General features: G+C 35.7%; 3 protein-coding genes across 3 annotated transcripts; all 3 read left to right on the top strand.

Moving 5' to 3' along the window:
• Positions 1–3136: 3136 nt before the first annotated feature.
• LOC107905116 (probable mitochondrial adenine nucleotide transporter BTL3) lies at positions 3137–6089 on the top strand. The gene is made up of 4 exons (XM_016831690.2): positions 3137–3926; positions 4022–4325; positions 5001–5468; positions 5813–6089. The coding sequence occupies exons 1-4, from the start codon at positions 3505–3507 to the stop codon at positions 5879–5881; spliced, it is 1263 nt and encodes a 420-aa protein (XP_016687179.2). The 5' UTR covers positions 3137–3504; the 3' UTR covers positions 5882–6089.
• Positions 6090–9162: 3073 nt separating this feature from the next.
• On the top strand, positions 9163–18714 carry LOC107905115 (transmembrane protein 135 homolog). The gene is made up of 8 exons (XM_016831689.2): positions 9163–9621; positions 9703–9843; positions 9939–10166; positions 10410–10617; positions 11675–11811; positions 12125–12205; positions 17932–17998; positions 18204–18714. Exons 1-8 carry the CDS (start codon positions 9305–9307, stop codon positions 18516–18518), a joined length of 1494 nt encoding a protein of 497 aa, XP_016687178.2. The 5' UTR covers positions 9163–9304; the 3' UTR covers positions 18519–18714.
• A 3852-nt stretch (positions 18715–22566) lies between these two features.
• Positions 22567–24060, top strand: LOC107905113 (transcription factor MYB93). The gene is made up of 3 exons (XM_016831688.2): positions 22567–22793; positions 22876–23005; positions 23102–24060. The coding sequence occupies exons 1-3, from the start codon at positions 22661–22663 to the stop codon at positions 23859–23861; spliced, it is 1023 nt and encodes a 340-aa protein (XP_016687177.1). The 5' UTR covers positions 22567–22660; the 3' UTR covers positions 23862–24060.
• Positions 24061–24294: the final 234 nt, after the last annotated feature.

Here is a 24294-nt window from a genome sequence, read left to right as displayed (position 1 = left end):
GGTGGTAAACCAAACATCTTCTATCAAAATTTATGGATATTGTGGAGCTATGACAACCCATTTTGTACTATCTTTCTTTGATCTAGACTTCTTCCTAAAAGAATTCACTAATACTATTATCACTTTAATCCGTAGAAGTGTTCACATAATACACCTATTGACTATATGTTTATTAGCCTTTGTAATATGGCATACAAAAATCATTTCCAAAGTCCTTGTCAATAGGTTGAATTATTAAGGGCAAACATGGTTTCACAATACCAAAACACCTTAGTCCTAGGTAGATTAATATTTGACAACATGATACTTGATAAGGAAATCATTCATACCATTAGACAGAAGACTAAAGGAAAAAGCTCCCTATCACTCTTGAAAATCGATATACGTAAAGCTTTTGATAAAATTATTTGGATCTTCCATAAATTTATTATTAAGCTAATGGGGTTTAGCTAGAAATTGATTGCTATAATTTTTTAGTGTGTCCCAACAATTGCCTACCATGTTTTGGTTAATGACGACCTCTTAAATAATTTCAAGTTTAATTGTAGACTCAGACAAAAAGGCCCTTGTCTCCCTACCAAATTGTGCTTTGTTATATAATATCATTCCTCTTATGCTAATAAAAGTTGAATTTGACAATTTTTAAAGGGAGTCAAAATTGGTAGAAGTGTCCCTCCTATTAATCATCTTTTATTTGTAGATGACTATTACAAAACCATAAGTAAAAAGATGGTATTGTCGTATACTCAATGCAAAAAATATGGATAAATCGGGAAAACATTTGGGAGTTGAAATGGAAACTATCGAAAAATGAATGAATTCTTTTAAAATATCATTGATAAAATAAATAACAAACGGAAAGCAAAATGTAGTCACCAGGGGCCAAAATTACCTTTATTAAATCGACTTTTGCATCATTGCCTTGTTACATCTTCTTAGTCTTTAAAGCCCCTGTCAATGTTGGTGATAAAATTGACAAGGTCATTCGCTCATTCTGGTGTGGACACAAAGTGGGTCAGGGAAAGTTCATCTTGCAATTAGAATAAACTTTTCTATCCCATCTCTAAAAGAGGATTGGGTATTTGCTAAGCACATTACAAATGGAGCCCTCCTAAGTTAGAAAGCATGGAGGATGATGATAAAATCTAATTCTTTATTGGCCTCTATTTTGAGATCAAAGCTATTTTCAGATCAAAGCCTTGTAAATCTGACGCTTTGAGATTGTAGAAGCTCAGACTTCTAATTATTGGATGTGGAAAGGGAATTTACGTGGCAGAGACATTTGTAATGAAGGAAAATATGCTCATATTTGGAGTAGCAACAATAGTTGGGCATCCCCATACCCCGACAACTTTAATTCCAATGTTGTTAAAACTCATTCTAATTCAAAGTCAGTTCAATCATAGTGCACACCGAATAAAAAAGACTAAGATACTCCTAAAAGTTTGAAGCAATCTTACTGAAGCCGAGGCTAAAAAACTCATAACCAGGCCTTATTCCTTCATCGATGGAAAAGATAAACTGGTTTAGAAAGATGCACACAATGGTGAATTCTCAGTCAAAGGGGCTTATGGTTTTCTTTGGTATTCTATACACGGCAATATCTTGGGCCAATACGCTAGCTCAAGTTCTTGGAAAGCTCTCTGGAAACTCATGATGCCCTTCAAGCTTATTATGTTCATATGGAAAACCACCCATAATTGCTTACCAGTGAAAAAGGAGCTCTACAAGTGCAATGTAATGCTAGATATATCTTGTCCTTGATGTGGTTCTGGATTTGAAAGCATTGATCACCTGTTCATCCATTGCTCCTTTGCAAGAGCCACTTGGTTTGAAAGCCCTCTCTCAATGAGAACTGATCAACTTGGGATAAGATCCACCACGGATTGGATCTTCCAATGGTCAGGTAATGGAGATACCGAAGATGCTAGATTCTATCCAAAAAAAAAAGATGCTAAATACTTTTACACACCATTCACCAGCACCCTCTAGGTCATCTGGAAAGCCAAGAAAAAGGTCATTTTTAATAGATTCATCTCCAACCCCGGTGGGGTGATTCATTGGCTCAACAACCTACTATCCTCAATCGCAACCTCCTTTGACTCATTGACAAATTATATCCATCCATGCAGAGACTGTCCTCCTCCTAGATCATTTCTTTTGCATGATAAGTTGGTCAACTGGGAAACTTGCTTTTGTGTATGCAAAATGGTAGTCATCAAATAGGCTCGGATGTACTACGATCATTCAGAATTAATAAGGTGTCTTCTACATAATTTGTGAAAGCCTACAGGAATGTTTTAAATTGCAAGCAAAAATCTTCATCTTTTGGTCATCTCTTATTCTACTCATTGAGCACTAGATTAGTAGTTGTAAGCTCATCAACAAAGAGAAACAATGGGTTAATCTCCTATTAAGGAAGTATAATTTGGATTGGAAGCTCACTTTAACCTCTCAGTATATCCAGCTCATGCTTCGACAAGTCGGACTTGTCCAAAGTAATGGCATCAGTCTTAACGTAAGATCGGAAGCGAGACGCTGGGCTCATTGTGTTGCAAAAACTTACATATCTTTTACGTGTTCTTAACACTAATTCGATTATGAAAAGTTTAAAATTTCGAAAAAGTTTTAAAAATAATAAATTTTATTATAATGATATCAATGTTTTTAATAATTTTGTAATTTAATTTAGAATTAAATAATATATCAACAACTAAAAAATTCTCAAAATAGATGAATCATTAAATAATTTTTTTTTGGTATGATTAAGTCATCCTTTTATGATCTATAAAAGCAATGTGGTGTTGAAGTTTGAAATCTAAATTTTCTTTTTTAACACTTTTAGCATAAGGTATAATATGTTTTTAGAGTTTGGCTAATGTGGAAAAAAAGAGATCCTATGTTACGGTTAAATCCATAGTATGGTATTCGCTAAAAATCTAGCATTCACATTCGGTTTCTTGTCCTAATCTTTTTTTTTTCTTTAATTGCTTCAATGATATGATAATTGGGGGCGAAAATCTTAATATATGTTTTCATATAAAACAAAACTTGTGACTGGTCATTCCGGTAAAATAATTTATTAAAAATAAAAAAATTGAAAAATATAAAAACGTTAAAAATTTTGATATTAACTGATTTGGTTTATCTTTTCCTAAACTTCTTTTTTTTTAGCCTACAACAGAAGTACCTGTGGATAACTGTGGGTTTCGTATAGAAGTATACTATATCATGAACCAAAAGGGAAATAATTAAAAAACGAACGAAGATGAAATAATGATAAAAATATCAGGGCAACAAAACCGACTCGGGTCACTCACACAAGACGAGAGTCAAGAGGCAGAGCTTGTACTATAGCTGGTTCGGTGATGGATGCAAAGCCACAGCCGAGTTCTTCCCACCATTTCCTTCACTGCCTCCTTTGACCCCTCTCCCCTTCCTTCCTTAACATAACAAACTTACCCAAACAACCAAACCCCGCCATTTCCACCACCGTTTTTAACAATGCCCAAATTCCATCTCCAATTCAAAAACTCCCTCCCCGACTACCAACCTTACCTCCCTTTTCCCTCTAACTCTAATTTGCTCGTCCCCGGTGGTTTATTCATCGATCCTTGTTTCCCCTCTTCCCTTCTTGACTTGGTTTCCCCTTTTAAAGGTTCTCCCCCTTCCAAAAACACGGCTTGCGTTTCTCGGAGGCAAAAGCGTGAGTCGGTCGCCGTTAAGGACTTGTTTTTTCTGTCCGTTAGCTTGAGCAGCGATGGGCTTGTTTCAGAACACAAGGAATGTCACCTACAAAATGAATTAAACAAGAAAAACAAGAGGGCTGCAGCTCAAGTCAAACAGAAAGTTAGGGTAACGCGACGTGGCGCAGTCAATACTACAAAGCATTTGTGGGCTGGGGCTATCGCCGCCATGGTTTCCAGGTAATGTTGACAATTTTCGTCGTCATTTAGCTACGCGCCATTTCCAATTTGCCTAGGGCCCTCTGCGTTTCTAATTATTGTTTGAAATGGTATAGAACATTTGTTGCTCCGTTAGAGAGATTAAAGCTGGAATATATAGTTCGTGGTGAACAAAGGAATATATTTGAGCTTGTTAAGAAGATTGCTTTGACGCAAGGATTACTTGGATTTTGGAAAGGGAACTTAATTAATGTTCTTCGCACGGCTCCATTCAAAGCTGTGAATTTTTATGCTTACGATACGTATAGGAAACAGTTGCTTAGACTGTCTGGAAATGAGGAGACCACAAATTCTGAGAGGTTCATTGCTGGTGCTGCTGCCGGCATTACCGCTACCGTTCTCTGCTTACCACTTGATACTGTATGTCGAAACCTAAGATTTTGTTCCTCCTTTCATTGTTCTATCTTCAATTTGATCTTACTCTTGTAGGCATGTTCTGCGTATGGCTGTATGTACTTCTATATTGTACATCAGGGGCAACTGTCGTAAATAGCAATGGGCAGTCGTTAATTCTTTGTGTTATTAGAGGCTGAACAAAGTTATAACAGACCAATTTTAATGTTATCCTCTAGTCTTAAGTCTTAGGAGAACGGTTTCTGGACCAAAAGATCGAGATAATTTCCCAGTATTGCCATTGCAATGTCGAGTCTAACATAATATTTTTTGGCCTACCTAGGTGAAGATAGTGGATAGTGGCTCCAGGGACATCTTGTAGAATCCCACGTGGTTATTTGAGATATTTACTGAATAACAAAGTGGGATTCTAGCTTGAGAGGATTAATACTTAAAGATATATTACAAATGTTTGATACATACTCAAACTGCATTAAAATATGATAAGTTCCTCCGTGGAGGATTGGTATTTAGACCTTTCATTGCTTTTGTTAATTTCCGGGCTTACTGTAACTAGCTACACTTTGAGAGGTCCTTTTTTACTGACTATTTCATTCTGTTCCTGTCCCTGTTTTGTGTTTTGTATATTCATCTTTGTCTAGGAGGGTAGTTATTTACTACTAATTTATTATTGTTGTACAGATCCGAACTAAGCTGGTGGCTCCTGGTGGAGAAGCCTTAGGTGGTGTAATTGGTGCTTTTCGCCACATGATCCAAACTGAAGGATTCTTTTCTCTCTACAGAGGTCTAGTGCCCTCTATTGTAAGCATGGCACCTTCAGCTGCAGTATTCTACAGTGTGTATGATATGCTGAAATCAGCTTATCTGCACTCCCCGGAAGGTAGGAAAAGAATTCAGAACATGAGACAGATGGGGCAGGATCTGAATGCTTTGGATCAGCTAGAGTTGGGACCAGTGAGGACATTACTATATGGGGCTATTGCTGGTGCTTGTGCTGAAGTTGCTACTTACCCATTTGAGGTTGTGAGAAGACAGTTGCAATTGCAAGTCCAGGCAAGCAAAATGGGTGCACTGGCAACTGGTCTGAAGATTGTTGAGCAAGGAGGAATTCCTGCTCTCTATGCTGGGCTAATTCCCAGCTTGCTACAAGTAAGTGGATAAGCTTTTAATAAAATCTCTTGAATTGTTTCTGAAAAGCTTTATGCTAATTATTGCTCTATAAATGCAGACATGGGGTTAAACAATTAATATAACAACAGAGCATGACAGTTCATCTCACTATTATGTTTCTGTGCTCTTCTGAAGTTCTTTGAACTTGATTCTTTTCTAGATTATAGTATAACCATAACATTTGATCGGCTAATTGTTTAAATGGGATATTACACTTAACCCCCCTCCATTATATGTGGCTCATATGCTTCTCTCCACAATACAGTATCTTGTTTGATGCCGAGTTTTTTATTCTCTTTAATTGAAATATGTTTCATTGTCAGGTCCTTCCTTCTGCTTCAATCAGTTATTTTGTTTATGAGTTTATGAAGATTGTTTTCAAAGTGAATTGAAGAGAGACAATGGATCCACTCAGGAAAAGGATTGGTAGGATGTTGTAGATTGACTATAAAATGATCAGAGCACAAAGGTTCAGAGTGGTAAGTATTAGTCATTTAAATTTAACAGTTGTCAATTTATCATTGATGTTCTTCACATATTTTTGTACTTGACAAGAGAGAAAACCTTTATTGACATCTTAAATCCTTTTCTTGATTGATAGACCGACCATCCAATTTGATTGAACTGACTTCCATAGTTTCGATGCTTGCTTTTATTTATGCTGTTTTATGACGCTTTATGGTGCTTAAGATCCGGAGCTTAGTACTGCGTTTAAGCATTTCTATGGGACCTTGGGTGGTTGAAGAAGGGGGAGGGGATGTATGATATAAGCCTTTATGAATGACGTGCAGTTGATACTTCCAAATTATTTGGAACTTTTGATAAGAAGGATTCAACTATTTGTCACCATCTTTGGGCAAAAAGACGGAATAACCTCATGTCAATTCACTGAAATGTGCTTGTATTTCATCTAAATGAACATTCTCAGCTTAAAATGAACTCTCTAGTAGTCAATATTGGCATTTGTAAGGGGTTTTTTTGGTTAAATGAGGAAATGTTACAAATCAATAACGAAGTAGATTTTGGAAAGTAAGTGTTGTGTTAGGCGGTGATGTAAACTATAGGAGGTTGAGAAAAGTGAGAGCCATGGTGGTTGCAGAAATAATAGTAAGGGAGTTGTAAAGAGAATTTTAGAGTACTCAAGTTTGTCAAAAGATTCAAGTCCTTAAAGGTGGAAATGAATGTGATAAAATAATGGGTTATGGATGTGGTTGAAGTTACTTAAATGTGAATAATGGAAGGTAAGTTATATGAATAATAGGTATAAGAACAGTTACATGAAAGTTACACCCGTTGTGTAAATGCACTGTTTGCTCAATGAAGAGGTAAGGAAAACGTCTTGTATTCTAAAAAATTTTAAGAAGCAAACTTAAGAAAATATATATCTAAGTAATGCTCTTTCAAGATATTTCAATAATGAACACCCAAGAATCTTACTATCCTTGCAAGGTTGTTCCCCAAGGTAGTTGTTTCCAACATGTTATTCTCCAAGGTAGTTGTTTTAAAAAATAATCCTACTGATAGCAATATTTTTTATAACTAAAAACATTTAAAACATTTCACGTCTAATTCTGCCTCCACTAGAAGGCATATGCAATCCACTTATATTTTAAAAACATTAAAAAAAATAGATCTCTCACCCAAATTCATTTTTTGTATTCATTTGTCTAAATTTAGTTGTTATATTTTCAATCTCATATAATAATAGGTATTCTCATTGTTTTTACTATTTAAGGCTAATCGGGTTTAAGAAAATCTTCACAACAATGTTGACTTTAAGATTTGAACTCCTTAATTTAAAAATTAAAATTTGTTACATTATTAATTAAATTTTTCTATATTTTATGTGTGTTTTCAATTAGCATCAAACATTTGAAAATTAAAATGTTGCATATTCAAACTAGAAGTTATGGATTTCATCTTTTAAATCAAATAAATAGAAGAAGTAAATTTTAAAAGTTTAAAGTGTATAGATATCGGGGAAAGACCTTGATTTTTTTCAATATCATTTAACAAATTTGACAGTTAAATTTCGGTTAGCATAGACTAAAGAAACAGAAAATCAAAATACAAGGAGTAATGACAAGAGCATATAATATTAGATTTTGGAATTTAGAATTTGGAATTTGCAGGCAATTGTTATTGCTTAGCTCTAGGTGATTTTTGCTAACTAGTGACTGGCCCTAGTTATAAAATTCCGACCATGTATCATAATTTACCAAGAGAATTATATCAACGCTTAGTCAACCATGAATAAAACCTTTGTTTCAAGATGTTTTTTTTATTATTACGTTTATGTTATGAAATAAATATAAAAAGAGAGTAAAAAAAAAAAGCGCAAAAAGAATTATGTATTTTACTCATCAATGAAAATATTTTACAATACTTTTTTAATGTTTATATTTATAGAAGTAAGAAGTATACATGATATAAAACTCTACTTCTAACAAATATTTAAATCCTAATACATATCATACTTATTTTAATATTGATCGACACCCACATAATAATAAAATATTTATAATACCCCTAGGATGTTCGTTAGTAGATAATGTGTCTCGTTAAAATTTTACAAAGTTAAAAACAATGTGGAACAATATTCTTAATGAAGGAAAAAAAGTGCACATATTTATAATGCGCATAACATGTTATCTCGTTAAAAACCTTACCAAGAAAATTTAATGAAAAAAATTTCGGTTAAGGTAAAAAATAGTACAATGCATATTTACTCCCGTTTGTGACAACATCATATAATATCTCATATTTTATATATTCAAATTATGATCACTTAAATGAGTTTGATAGACGTTTATATCATCATTCTTCTAAAAGTCATGAGTAAGGAAGAATTTTAACAAAAATGTATTTTGATCTCTTCAGAAATTCCAACAATAATCATAACAAACTTCATGATCATTCTAAAAATATGTATATATGTCTTTTGGATCACTTTATAGTCTTTCTTCAACTACTATTTGCTAAGTTGAGTTTACTATATATGTTGAAATCATTTCAATTCATATAAATGTTTATACAAATATATTGAATAATTTCCCTGATATTTTTATATGCTTCTATCCTTCTAAATTCTTTAAGAATTTCAATATCAACTTCATCATATAGTAATTCATATAAAAGGTTTTAACAATAATCATTAGATACATATCAAATATTTCATAAACTGCCACACTAATAAGATATCTAAATGTTATTGTATTCATTACAATGAGTGATTTAAGCTAAGTGGCTCGAAATGAAAAATTAGGAATTAGGGGTTTGACTCCTCTCTCTCTCTCTCTTACCAGGGTGAATGTTTTTAAAAGAACTTGGCTATAAGAAAGAAAGTAGTAGAACTTGGCCATAAAGAAGGAAGAAGAAAATTCAAAGGAGATTCATTTAAAAAAAAATCTCGTGATTATAATATATTATGAAATAAAAATAAAAGATTAAATTCGAAAAATAATAAAATATTTATAAACATAAAAAAAATATAATTGATATAAAACACTGCTTCCGATAAAAGATTAAATTCGAAAAATAATAAAATATTTATAACAGTTTATAAATTTTGACGACTGAGAATGAAATGTTTGGACTCGGAAGCACCGGAAAAACCGCAACAAAGAAAGTTTATTGGTACACGTGTCGGTCTATCAATGGCCTATCGATAATCCCTAAAGCAGAAAAGTTTGAAACTTCGGTTCTTTAATTTCCCACCAACCTTGCTGGCTCCAAAATAATTCATCATTTCCTGATTTTTGTTTCTTCCAAAAAGAAACTCCGTTAGTTCCGCTACGCGAAACCGTAGGTTCATCATGTCGCCGTCCGGAGACGGAGCCATCAACGGTGGATGTTGCTGCTCCTGTTCTCCCGGCGAGAATGGTGGTTATGATGGAGCCACTAATTTCGGTATCTCCGCATCGCACGACGAGACATGCATGCATTGCCCGAGGTCTGAACCTTCATCATGTTCTTCCTCTGAGCTCGGTTTTGATCCAGTCCTGTTAACTGATTCCGAGAGGTTGCGGAGAATTTTCGTCGCTTCAGCTAAAGGCTTCTCAATTGGAGCTGGCCTGCAAGGTGGCTTAGCTATCTTCTCCATTCTCGCACGCTTGCGGCGCAAGAAACCAAAGTAATTTGTTTCATAAATTTTGATCACTGCTTTTTAAATTGCTTGAAAACAAAACAAAATAATAACAATTTTCTGATTTAGGAAAGTTGAGGCGTTTTCTGATAAAGAAGCAATTTCTATGGCGATTAAGGAGACACTGAGATACGGTATTTTTCTTGGTACTTTTGCTGGTACATTTGTTTACGTAGATGAAACCGTTGCTGCTTGCGGAGGAAATCACAGGCAATGCTCTTAATCTTAATTTTCTTATCTTTACTTGAAATGAAAGTTTTTATGAACTCGAGTTTCATTTAGTGGAGTGTTAAATTTTGAATAAGGACCGCGAAATGGCGGGCATTAGTAGCCGGGCTGGTTGCAGGACCTTCCATGCTTCTTACCGGATCTAACACGCGACATACGAGTTTGGCTATATACATACTCATGCAAGCTGCTGTATTGGCATCACGTTGTGGAATAAAGAGTAAACGGTTTGGGAAGTTTTGTAAACCTCTTACTTGGAAGCATGGTGACATATTCCTTATGTGTCTCTCCACTTCGGAAATATTGTATGTTACTCCTGTTAAATTCTCTTGGTTATTTGGATTTCAGCCATTAAACTTTATTGCAATTGTTGTTGTCTAATCATGGTAGTTGCTGTATGCCATTGTGTAGCTTTACAAGTTGTACATGTAATTGTATCCTTCAACATAATATGTGGAAAGTTTTACTCGTTCTCCTAAAAGGATGATAAATGTACTATTATTACCTTTTTGGGCATTGTTTTCAAGTGGGAGCATTTATACTTTCAGGTCTTCTTACATCTTGAAGCAAGATTGTTTGCCCCCATCATATAAGTCCTTTCTCAATCAACATGGTGGAAAAGACATTGTCATACTGCAAGGTGTAAAAGAGCTAGCAAGCGGCCTTCCATTCACTACTTTGGAAGCAATAGAGAAAATTTATAAGGCAACAGGGGTTGACCTTAAACTAGATCCAAACATGAAAATCCCTTGTTCGGTATGATCCTTGTTTCTCCTTCTGGTTGTTCTGCTGAGTAGTACGAACCCTTGTTCATGGCATGCATTCCTTATTTATTTGCCCTTCTTTCTTCCATTGATTCAAAAAGAATAACAACAAAGCCTTTTCCCTCTTTACAGTGTCCGATATAAATAAGACATCTCCTTTTTGTTTTAATCATTTAGGACCATATCTCGAATAACACCAACAAAGACGGGTGCATCTTTTTCCATTCAGGATCTGGACCAGGACAGATATGTATCTCAATTATTGTCTTCACGATTATTAAGTTATAGCACATTGTATATAATTATTTGCAAGAAAACCAAGTAAGGTGGTTTTGGACCTTTGGTTAAGAAATGAATTTGAAGTGACATCTAGCTTTTAGTTTCCCTCGTTCTCTTCATATCTCATAATGCTCATTCTTGGGGGATAAAAACTCTCCATCATTATAGTTTATCAGAGATTGCAAACAGAAAATTCGAAAACAGAAGTACGTGACACATGAAGCTATATGAATAGACAAAGCAACCTTGTATTTTATTGCCACGTGACTTCAGTTGGTCTGGTCATCAACCTAATGCTGCCTTGTAACTTTCAAATTTTGAACTAACTTAGTGCTTTTGGTCTTCTTGTTGGAACTTGTAAATGTAAAAAGCACGTGTTTTTGACAGCTTTAAAATTATATAGTTATCATATGGAGTTATCCGTATTAGCCAAAACTATGTAGCACACTTGATCATTCTTTGAAGTCCTCATAGGCCTTGCAAACAGATTTCATTTGCAATTTACAATTCAAGATGTTCTTCCAAAAAACTGTTCCCTTTGTGATAAGATCGTTGGAGTACTTGCATTAATCAATATTGATAGCTGAAGCAAAACTGATTTTCTTGTAGGTATCATTTTGTATGTGATTTCTGTTTAAATAACTCATAACTTTAGAAAGTTAATAATGGACTTCGAATACAAGCAGTCAAGCCACTAATGCTTGAAGCTTTGCCAGTAAAGTATATTGTTATTTCTGAGAATTAAGCTTAAATTCTCAAGCTATTTGCAGATGGTACACGGGAATAAATCATGCAGAGCACATGCAATTACTTTTCTTATTGAAGCATATAAAAGGGCATTACCAGTATACCTTCCAGTTTATTTGATTCCTGCTTTGATAGTTCATCATCAAGGTCTCTTCAAAAGGTAACGCAGTTAGACTTTTTTCTTGTTCTTGACTTTTTTTTTAAGCTGGGTGAAATTTTCACTTACTGTTTGCCTACTTATTTTTATTGGGAAAAAAGGAAGGAACTTGTTTACTTTGTATTATTCTGTTTATTCTGCGCTGCACCTCCATGATTAGCATAGTAGGTAAAGGCCATTTTACAATTTGATTGAGGTTGAGCTTGTTATGTTGGATCCTATAGTTTTTGGTAGACTTGTCAAATGTTTGATTCCTTCCCTCTCGAGCTCCATGTTAAAATTATTCTCTGACAAAGTTATTTTGAACTTAATGCAGGCCTTGCACAATATTAGGAAAAGGTATTGTTGATATTGCCAGATCAAGCTTATTTTTAGCCACCTATTGCACATCAGCTTGGTTAGTGTTATATTTTTTCTACCACGCCATGCATTATATTAAAAAAAAAAATTTCTCCATGATCAGTATTTTCTAATGTTTTTCAACTTCAATTAGACTTCTCCCTTGAGATATGATTTTTTCCGTTAAAATAACTAAAGCATGGTAAATACGCTTAGAAAGAAAACAGTGGGAGAATATCTTCCTGAAATTGTTAGTTGAAAGCGACTTAGAAATTTCTGCATCTGGTTGTAATTTTAGCAAAAAGATATAGTTGAATTTAACAAAATCAATCGCATGATAAAATGTGGTTCTTGAGATCCAAAACAAAAAGGAATGTTTATGTTTTCCTAGCAGTGAATTTTAGAAATTGGAAGAAAAGAATCATTTATATGAAAGCTACTGGCTTTACTACTACTTATTTGCGATATCTAGCTATGTCATACATCAAGTTGTGTAAGATTGCAGTGCCATGAACACCGTTGACTCTGAAAAATCCACAGACTATTAGGCTTTGAATAGGCTAATATGTTTGCCTAAAATCTTCCATGTCAAATTAAAAATGGCAATGTGTTAAGAAATGGCTTAAAATTGGTAGTGGATTGTTGTTGTTGGTAGTGGGTTGTTGGTGGTAGTGGATTAGTGGATGGTTGTTGGTGTCCATTTTCAACCACAAATCTTTGCCAAAGTTTTGGACAATTATGTCCTTGAACTCTCTTATAAATAGAGAGGTTCATTAGCCATATTCATCATCCCAAACCAAGAGAGAGCAAAGCTTGTTCTTTGAAAGCTAGGATTTTAGCTTTCGGGTTTTCTATAGGGGTTGAGAGTTGTGAGGTTCTCGGGTTGTGTCTTGAGTGTAAAACACTTGTAATCTTCATCTTGTTATAGTGAAATTTCTTTTCGCCTCTGCCCGTGGACGTAGGCATTAAAGCCGAACCACGTAAATCCTTGTGTTCACTTTATTTTTTCGTTCCGGTCAATTTACTTGTAGTCATATCGGAGTTCTCGAATCGATCCTTTCCGCAACAAATTGGTATCAGAGCGTAGTTGAAGGAGTGATAATATTTTCTGAATTGCCCTGTGACTGCAGCTTTGTCTGATCTTTCACATCAGGAAGAAAATATTATCATTCATTCAAAGGTTCCAAATTATGGCTACAAGTGTTTCATCGACTAAGTATGATGTCGAGAAATTTACCGGGAAAAATAGTTTCAGTTTATGGCGCATCAAGATGCGGGCAGTGCTGGTTCAACAAGGATTGCTAAAAGCATTGTCTGGTAAAGATAAATTACCAAGCACGCTTTCGGAAGAGCAAAAGGATGACATGTTAGAAAGAGCACATAGTGCTATTCTGCTATGTCTAGGAGATGAAGTGCTACGAGAAGTAGCGGATGAGAAAACCGCGTCCGGTTTGTGGCTCCGGTTAGAGAGCAAGTACATGACGAAGTCATTGACGAACCGGCTCTACCTCAAGCAAAGACTCTATGCCCTGAAGATGGAGGAAGGTACACCTGTTTCCCAGCACCTGGATAAATTCAATTCCATTATCATGGATTTGAATAATATCGATAACAAAATCGATGATGAGGACCAAGCAATAATTGTTTTGTGTTCTTTGCCTCCCTCGTATGAGAATTTTGTTGATACAATGATGTACGGTCGTGATGACCTGACTCTAGAGGAGGTGAAAAATGCCTTAAGTTCCAGTGAGTTGAGGAAGAAAATCACTGGTAAGGTGGTCGAAAACAATGAAGGCGAAGGCTTGGTTGCTCGAGGAAGATCCAAGGCAAAGGGTGGAAGTTCAAGTAAAAGCCATCCTAGATCGCAGTCCAAGAAGAGAATACAGTGCTACTACTGTAAGAAGTACGGGCACATGAAGGTAGATTGTCCGAAAAGGAAGGAGAAATCAGAATCACAGGAGCAACAAAATGATCGTGCGAATGTAGCTGATGCAGATTCTTCAAGTGATGCCGAGATCGTTCTTGCAGTATCCGACTCTTACGCTGGTGGGAGATGGATTCTTGATACGGGAGCTACATTTCATATAAGTACTTCGAAAGATGCATTCTCAACATACGAGAAGCATTCTGGTTCAGTACTAATGGGAAATGACCACGCATGTCAAGTCATGGGGATTGGCACAGTTCGTATAAAGATGTTTGACGGTATTGTTAGAACTCTAACTGATGTTCGGCACATTCCAGAAATGAAGAAAAATTTGATCTCTTTGAGTACGTTGGACAAGAAAGGCTTTCGGTACTCTGCTGAAGGTGGAGTTCTCAAGGTATTCTCGGGTGCTTTGACTGTGATACGTGGTAATTTGGAGCGGGGCCTTTACTTCCTCGATGGTTCCTCGGTTACAGGTGTTGCGGGAGTGTCATCATCAGATGATCTAGATTCTGACACCACGAAGTTATGGCATATGCGGCTCGGGCATATGAGCGAGAGAGGCTTATCGGTGCTAAGCAAACGAGGATTATTGTCTGGGCAGTGTACAGGAAAGTTGAATTTCTGTGAGCACTGCGTCTTCGGTAAGCAGACTCGGGTAAAGTTCAGCACTGGGATTCACAAGACAAAAGGCACAGTGGATTACTTCCATTCTGACCTTTGGGGGCCTTCTCCGACAATTTCTAAAGGTGGTTACAGATATCTGCTTACCTTTATCGATGATTACTCGAGAAAGGTTTGGGTGTATTTTCTGAAGAGCAAGTATGAGGTTCTCATCAACTTCAAGCAATTTAAAGCTTTGATCGAAAATCAAACAGGAAAGAAGATCAAGCGATTCCGGACGGATAATGGCTTGGAGTTTTGCTCAGGTGAATTCAATGAGTTCTGCAAAAATGAAGGAATAGTGAGACACCGCACTGTTCGTCGAACACCACAACAAAATGGAGTTGCAGAACGCATGAATAGAACTCTCTTGGAGCGAGCTCGTTGCATGCGATCAAATGCTGGGCTCGGTGAAGAATTTTGGGCTGAAGCTGTTAATACTGCTTGTTATTTGGTTAACAGATCTCCGTCAACAGCTATTGAGCTGAAGACTCCTGAGGAAGTATGGTCTGGTTCTCCTGCTGATTACTCTGGTTTAAGAGTGTTTGGCTGCCCTGCGTATGCTCATGTAAATGAGGGAAAACTCAAACCGAGGGCGAAGAAATGCATATTTCTTGGATACGGCCAAGGGGTGAAAGGATACAGGTTGTGGTGTCCTGATCCGGTTTCGTCCAAGTTCATCATCAGCAGAGATGTGACTTTTGATGAGTCATCCATGCTTCGATCCACCACAAATTCCCGGGAAAAGGAGGAGTCAGATAGAATGGGAGATCACGGTGTTGAGAAGCAGGTGGAGTGTCAGGTGGACGCTCCAATTCCTACGGAAGGTACTTCAGTCCAGGATGATCAAGTTGAGGTGCAAGATTCCGATGAAGATGAGTCACCTCAAGAAAAACCATATAGCATTGCCACTGGAAGAACGAAGAGACAAATCAAACCAAATCCGCGTTACGCTAATCTGGTGTCTTTCGCGCTCAGTGTGGCGGAGTCCATTGGTATAGAACCTTCCAGTTATAATGAGGCTGTCACGTGTGATGAGTCGGCACAGTGGGCAATTGCTATGAGTGAGGAGATAGAATCTCTTCACAAGAACCATACTTGGGAGTTGGTTAAGCCGCCAAGTAACCAGAAGATAGTTGGTTGCAAATGGGTCTTCAAGAAAAAGGAAGGCATCCTAGGGGTTGAAGCAACTAGATTCAAGGCACGATTGGTTGCTAAAGGCTTCACTCAGAAAGAGGGGATTGACTACAATGAAGTTTTCTCCCCAGTCGTAAAGCATTCTTCCATTCGTGTATTACTTGCCATGGTGGCCAAGTCTGATCTAGAACTTGAGCAGCTTGACGTAAAAACGGCGTTCTTGCATGGTGAGCTCGAGGAAACAATCTACATGCGTCAACCAGAGGGTTTTACAGTTCCTGGTAAAGAAGACCATGTCTGTCTATTAAAGAAGTCTTTATATGGATTGAAACAATCCCCAAGGCAGTGGTACAAGCGGTTTGATAGCTTCATGATTCAGCATGGTTACACAAGATGTGACTATGATGCTTGTGTCTATCATCGGAAGCTCTCAGATGGTTCGCACATTTATTTGTTGCTGTATGTTGATGACATGTTAATTGCTTCCAAAAACATGTCGGAAATCAACAAGTTAAAGTCGCAGTTGAGTGGTGAGTTCGAGATGAAGGATCTGGGTGCTGCCAAGAAAATTTTGGGCATGGATATTCACAGAGATCGCAAGGCGGGCAAGCTTCGTGTGTCGCAGAAGAACTACATTGAAAAGGTTCTTCAACGCTTCGGCATGGATAAAGCGAAAACTGTGAGTACTCCGTTGGCACCACATTTCAAACTCTCTGCAGAGTTGTCACCACAATCTGATGAAGAAAAGCAGCAAATGTCTCACATTCCATACTCGAGTGCAGTTGGAAGCGTGATGTATGCAATGGTTTGCACTCGTCCAGACATTTCACATGCAGTTAGTGTGGTCAGCAGATACATGAGTTGTCCTGGCAAGGAACACTGGCAGGCCGTGAAATGGATTCTCAGGTACTTGAGAGGTTCTGCAGATTTATGCTTGGTATATGATCAGAGTGACTGCACTAGCAGTGTCACGGGCTATGTGGACTCTGATTATGCTGGAGATCTGGACAAAAGAAGATCTCTGACGGGTTATGTTTTCACTTATTCTGGAGGAGCCATTAGTTGGAAAGCTGTGTTACAGTCTACCGTAGCCTTATCTACGACTGAGGCGGAATATATGGCGTTAGCAGAAGCAGTGAAAGAAGCATTGTGGATGAAAGGTCTAGTAAGCAGTTTGGGTTTACAACAGGATTTCACTGTTGTATTTTGCGATAGCCAGAGTGCCATACATCTGACTAAAAATCAGATGTTTCATGAACGGACCAAACACATTGATGTCAGATATCATTTTGTTCGGGAACATGTTACGCAAGGTGACATTGTTATCAGCAAGGTTGCTACCGAGAAGAATCCTGCAGATATGTTAACTAAGGTGATCCCTGCATATAAGTTCAAGCATTGCTTGGACTTGATAGGTATTCGGGATTGATTAGCGCCAGAGAGGCGTTTGGAAGAGGTGATCCAGTTCGAGGAATTCACTATGATGTTCAGCTTGGTAAATTTCAAGCCAAGGTGGAGATTTGTTAAGAAATGGCTTAAAATTGGTAGTGGATTGTTGTTGTTGGTAGTGGGTTGTTGGTGGTAGTGGATTAGTGGATGGTTGTTGGTGTCCATTTTCAACCACAAATCTTTGCCAAAGTTTTGGACAATTATGTCCTTGAACTCTCTTATAAATAGAGAGGTTCATTAGCCATATTCATCATCCCAAACCAAGAGAGAGCAAAGCTTGTTCTTTGAAAGCTAGGATTTTAGCTTTCGGGTTTTCTATAGGGGTTGAGAGTTGTGAGGTTCTCGGGTTGTGTCTTGAGTGTAAAACACTTGTAATCTTCATCTTGTTATAGTGAAATTTCTTTTCGCCTCTGCCCGTGGACGTAGGCATTAAAGCCGAACCACGTAAATCCTTGTGTTCACTTTATTTTTTCGTTCCGGTCAATTTACTTGTAGTCATATCGGAGTTCTCGAATCGATCCTTTCCGCAACACAATGTAACAATCTCATGCTAATTTCATTGAAAATATTGGCCTTGGTATTGAGCTAACCACTAGGTTTTTCAACAGGATGTGGACTTGCATGCTGTTTGGGTTCTTGAGAAGATGTAGCATACCATTGATAGCAATTGGATCGGTAAAGGACTCTTTCAATTTATCCTATTTGGAATACCCATGTTCTACATATACTCAAACATCCATGACTCGACAAATACATAGCAAGGCTTAAAAAAGTAACAAATATATCCATCTTGAATTCATATATCGAAACTCATGACCGTGTCCGAGTAACATAGAATTTTAACATATAAGTTGTAAGCCTAAGTCCATTTTTTGTGCAGTTTCCAGCCGGTCTGAGTGTTGCTATTGAGAAGAAAAGCAGGCGGATGGAGATATCACTCTACTGCCTTGCACGAGCCATAGAGAGCTTCTTTACATGGATGGCTGACATCGGGTATTTGCCACCGTCGAAGAATCTGACGAGACCTGACGTGATGATTTTCAGCTTGTCGACAGCTATCATAATGCATTGCTACGCACAGGAGAGGGAACTGTTTAACTCCAAGTACTTAAATGTTCTTGATTGGATCTTTGGTGTGCCTCCTCCACCATGCGAAAACCCATCATTGCAAAAACAGAAGAGCAGTTTGAGATAGGTATTTAAAATTCACATTATTATCGTGATTTTACAATTTTTAGCTCTTTCCCTCCTCAATGTTTACAATATATAATAAACATGATACAAATAGAATAAAATGGAAATAATATTAGCTAAACTTAAGTCCCAGTTCACAGGGCTTAGGATATATTTGATGAATAGAATTTGTTTACTGATGCAATTCATGTAGTAAATTATGGCCTGCTGAATTTATGTTTCGTGATATCGGCAAAAGCTTCATGGGGTTCCAAGTTTGGATGTTAATTTTCATTGCTTATAACAGTCGTTAATTGAATAAAATTCAGAACTCTACTCACTAGTGATAGAGAAAAAAATCACGTATGACAAAACATGTTAGCAAACATTCTTTTCTTCAATTAAGATGCCAACATTTATAATATGGATATATATTTCTTTTCTTTTCTTTTTTTTTATATTCCTGAGGTTTTTGTTTAAATATGATTTATGTATATGAGGTGTCGATTAATGCATCAAATATATATTTTGTTTATATTTATTTAAAATGAGATGATTATAATCGAAAATTAGTATTATAAGTATAAATAAATTAATGTACAATATTTTCAGATTTCATAACTTTTTTTTAAACTACATTTCTAATTCCATTGATGAATTTTTTACTAAATTATTACCAATTCATGTATTACAATGAAAAAATTCTCAATTTTCACTAATAGTATTTGTACTATTGGATCTCTTTCTTATACTCTAATTTGATCAATTTTAATTATTATACTTTTTTAAATTTTAAAATTTCCTTCTTCAGTTAAATAGTAATAATTAAATCCGTTAGGTCAAATTTTTCTATTAGTCTCGTCCTATGCTTAAATTGTGGATTTAGTCTCTCTTCTTTGATTTGTTCAATTTTAGTCCCTATACTTTTCAATTTTAAAATTTTAATCCTAAATCAAACGATAATTGTTAAAACCATTAACTAAAACAACATGATCTTTCTACGATTATGTAGAAATAACAAGTTGGGATGACAGTATACATGTAATAATATATTTACCACATAAGAATTTAAAATCACTTATTGAATTTAATGATTACTTTTTTTTATCAAGATTAAATTTTCAAATTTTAAAAAAGTAAAGGATCAAAAATTATCAAATTAAAATAAGACTGAATTCGTCGTTTAGGACTAATAATAATATTTTATTTTATATACCGATTTGCATTATATATTTGCTTTGAATATGTGCAACGAGAAAGAATTATATAAAACAAAGGCGTCATGTTATCCTATATCTTTTTCCAATTATTTAATGAGATTTTAGTAATTTTTCTATGTCATTTATATATAATTTTGATAATATTTTTAACATGGACCCTAAATCTTAAATCTTAAACTTCGAACCCTAAACCCCAAATATTAAACCTAAAACCTTGGACCTTGGACTCAAACTCTGAACCTTAAATCTTGAACCAAAAGGCCAAGTTTAGGGTTCATGGTTCTTGTTGGTGGCGTAGCGTAGCAGAGCCCCCAAATGGTAAGTTTTTAATGTAAGCTCTTTATAATTTATAAAATTTTAAATTAGTAATGGTAAAATTTTATTTTGACCCCCAAGACTGATAAAAATATAATTTAACCTTTTAAAAATTATAATGATAACTATTAAAATGATAAAATTATATTTTTATTATTGTAAAATATACAATTTAATTTCGCCCAAAAAAGTTTTCTAACTCCGCCACTACGTGATGGTATTTTGTGAACTAGTTATCGGCAAAAGAATTATATATATAATATATTACATATATAGTAAATTAAAATAAGCAGAAATGTTAATTTGATGGATCACTAGCAAACAACTGTGGTTTCCCTTGAATAGAAAATCCAATCATCAGCCTGGAATTTGAGTATCATTCTTGCAATTCATGATGAATGTATCAAATAATTATTGTATATATATTACAAAGTCTACTTTCACCATAACTTGAGAGATGTTGAGTGAAATTGTTTGATTATCTCTTCCACTCCCCCTCTATAACCCTAGCTCTGTTTCTGATGTCTATACCAGCAAGCTGGAGTCCAATCCAAACAGATTGTATACAATTTCAATGACTTCTCCATAACATAATTAAAATCCCTTAATAGTTTGGTGGCACTGGTTGGGCCAAAATTGACAGTATTGGTTTGTCTCATATGGACTGACAAAGACTGCAACTTATTATATGCATCTCCTCTGAAAATATAATAATTTGGAGTATGGAGACAGAGCAGTGGTGGCCATACGAATATAGTAAGATACTGAAATCTGTTTAAGAACAACAGATTGCAAGGGACAAAACAAAAGATGATGAGAAAATCGGGGGGGGGGGGTAATTACCTGTACGTAAACCCATGTCTTGCTGTTTCTTCAAGCAATATCCCACAGTCCTGAATTAGGTTATCCATTAGGGGACTTAAAATCACTTTATTTAATAAAATGGGTTTCCAATATTTTCTCAATTCATGGAGACAAGCTTCATCCATAAGCCATCCATCAATCTAGGTGTGTTTTTTAATGAAATGTCGTGGGTTACAGGGAGGCCAACAAAAAAATAAAAGAAAGTAGGATCTGCAGATCTTTTGCATGATATGTGGGATGTTCGTGGGACGTGGCTATGTTAGGGACAAGGGCCGTCAGCCGTCAGGGTTTTAGATGCATTGGTTGGAAACCTGGTGAAGCAAGCAAATCAGTTTGTTTAGCTGACACTTGAAAACTTTAACGTCGATTTATATATTAAAAGTTGAAAGAAAAACAGATGAAAGTTTTAAAGCATGGCAGCTTTATTTATTCAATTCAAAAGAATACCCGACAAGGAACCTTGGTTGAAGGACCCAATTTTGTATTATTTTATTCATTTGTTTGTGCATGAAAAGTCTCAACGTTTACTAACTAATTTGATGGAGAAATATAGAAAATGGGAGATTTGGGGTGGTTTATTTTTAAAAAATATATAACTAGGGAAAGCAAATATAGTATAGTCTTAGGGGTTTATGTTTTACCGTGTAAGATTTGTGTAGAAAGAAATGACAAAGCTATGGCCAAAAAGATAAAAAAGATGGCCTCTCTCTCACTTTTTGGCTGTCGGCAATTGACATTGACAAATTAGAAAGAGCTTATTAATGAAATTAATGGATGATCTAAATTTGTTTTCGAGTCTCAGAGCATGCCAAAAGAAAATTAGTTTCATATCGTAATAATGTTGAATCATTTAAAAATAAATGTTTCTTCTTCTTTTTCCTTCAAAAAAAGTTGATGAATGTTTTAATGGAAGGAAGGTTATTTATGTATTTAATTTTTAAACTTTTTTACACCCAAACTCGTTTACGAAGCCTAAAAAACTCCATATAGGATAATTTTGCTTGAAATTATGGTAATTATCAATTTTAATCTCTTTATTTTATGAAAATTTAAAAATTAATTTTCCTGCTTTAATTGGTTAGGATTTAATCATTTTACTTTCGAAAAATCAAGAAATTACACTGATTGGATAACAGTTCGACAATTTATATATAATAAATTAGCAAATATAAATTGTTAAATTTGGAACACCATGTGATAGTTTGATGGTTAAGTGTGTGACCTGGGTTTGAGTCGCGCTAACCGTTTTATAATCCATATTCGAGTTTGTGGTTGGTTGTTTCTCCCAACAATATCATTTTTAAGGTTTCCTTTAAAAATGTGATTTAGAATTTTCATCCAAATAAACTCTCTGGTTTTCCCCTATTATTCCTTCATCTAATATCATATTATACCAATGTTATAATCTGAATCTATTCTTTATCTTATTTGGAGTTGCAAGATATAACATAATAATCCGTACTTAGCTTTGATGGTAGAGTATTTTCAAAGTTTTTTTTCAACAAAAAGTATTTTTAAAGTTTATTAAATATACATGATCGTGAGATTTAAACAATAATAATACATCAAATACAAATTGAATAAATAATGTTATCCAAGTTCAAGGTACGGTAAAAGTAAAACCCTTCCCTCTCCTAAAAAATAAACATTTTGTTAAATACTAAGTAGCTAATTGACAAATAAGGAGGTGAGGGAAGAGTGTGTATAAATAAAAGCATGGGTGAGTAGAGTTTTGGTGGTGAGGAAGGCGAAGCAATTAACATTAATGGGGAGATCTGCATGCTGTGACGAGAATGGCCTCAAGAAAGGACCTTGGACTCCCGAAGAAGACCAAAAGCTGGTTCACTACATTAAACGACATGGCCATGGCAGTTGGAGAGCTCTCCCTAGGCTTGCAGGTTTCATTTGTTTCCAACTTTATTCCCATCTTCATCCTCCTTTTTAGTAAGTTTAAAACAACAACAATTTTCATGGTTTCAGGTCTGAACAGATGTGGCAAAAGCTGTAGGCTAAGGTGGACGAATTACTTGAGGCCTGATATCAAGAGGGGTAAATTTTCTCAAGATGAAGAACAAACAATCCTGCATTTGCATTCCGTACTTGGAAACAAGTAATTTTACTGCAAATCAATTTTTTTTGTTTATTGATTTTACTCCATAACTTAAGAATTAAAAGCCACTTCTTTTTCTTTTTCTACGTTTTTAAGGTGGTCAGCCATTGCAACACATCTACCAGGGCGCACTGATAACGAAATCAAGAACTTCTGGAATACCCATTTAAAGAAAAAGCTGATTCAAATGGGCATTGATCCAATGACCCATCAGCCCAGAACTGACATCTTTGCTAGCTTGCCTCAGCTCATAGCCCTTGCTAACCTTAAAGACCTCCTGGAAAACAGTCCTCATCTATTCGATGACCAAGCTTTAATATTACAGGCAGAAGCTGCTCACTTGGCTAAGCTTCAATACATGCAATTACTCCTCCACTCTGCTGCTTCAACGACGACCAACGACGACTCGTTATCTTCACCAAATGGCATTGCAGACATGGAAGCTCTCAACTTATTAAGTTCACCAGTTCCAGCCCATGTCAAAGAAAACCCAGTTATTCCAAATTCATCCCAATTTTCTGTGGGAAATGCTTCTTCTCAACAACTCCACCATCCCACTCTGTTACCTCACTTACTAGACCCACAAGTCCCTTTCAGTTTCCAAACATCGTTGAATAATGAAAACACTGAGATGGGGAACTATTCCAGCTTTACAATACTCAGCCAAGGAGATAACCAAATCGATAACTCATCGCCATGGCTTCTTCCATCCCCTACCATTCCTCCAACAGCCACCGAGACATCACTAAGCAATCCAGGAGATGTGAGCAGTAATTCTAGCAACAATAATGGCGCCGTCTCTCCTTACTGGCCTGAACTCTATTTCGACGACTCTATCATGCATGAGATTTCTTAGACAGTGTTGTTGGAGTTTTTATTTCCCATTGTTAATTTTCTGTTACCGTAGATAGCTATGGCATCCATCTCGTACTTTACATGCATGCATGATTACCCTGTATCACCCCCAAACATCTATGTATATTTATTTATATATACAGCTTATATGTGTATGCATAATTTTGAGATAATAATTTGGTTCAAACATTTTCATCCTACTATAAACAGCTTTTTTGTTTAATGATTGATTTCAGGTTGTGATTCTTGTCCATGAACACCAATTCATTTCTAGCTCTATGGCTCTATTGCCATAAAGTTAGCTTAGAAAATCAATATACCACACCTTTTATAGTTGCTATATATGGTTGTGTATATAATACACACACATACACCCATTATCGAAAAGGAAATAAAATCTAAAACACATGATAGGTGAGATATTAATTTGCAAA

Source organism: Gossypium hirsutum, chromosome D05 (assembly GCF_007990345.1).
Source record: "Gossypium hirsutum isolate 1008001.06 chromosome D05, Gossypium_hirsutum_v2.1, whole genome shotgun sequence".
Classification (NCBI taxonomy): domain Eukaryota; kingdom Viridiplantae; phylum Streptophyta; class Magnoliopsida; order Malvales; family Malvaceae; genus Gossypium; species Gossypium hirsutum.
This window is presented reverse-complemented; position numbering and strand designations above follow the sequence as displayed.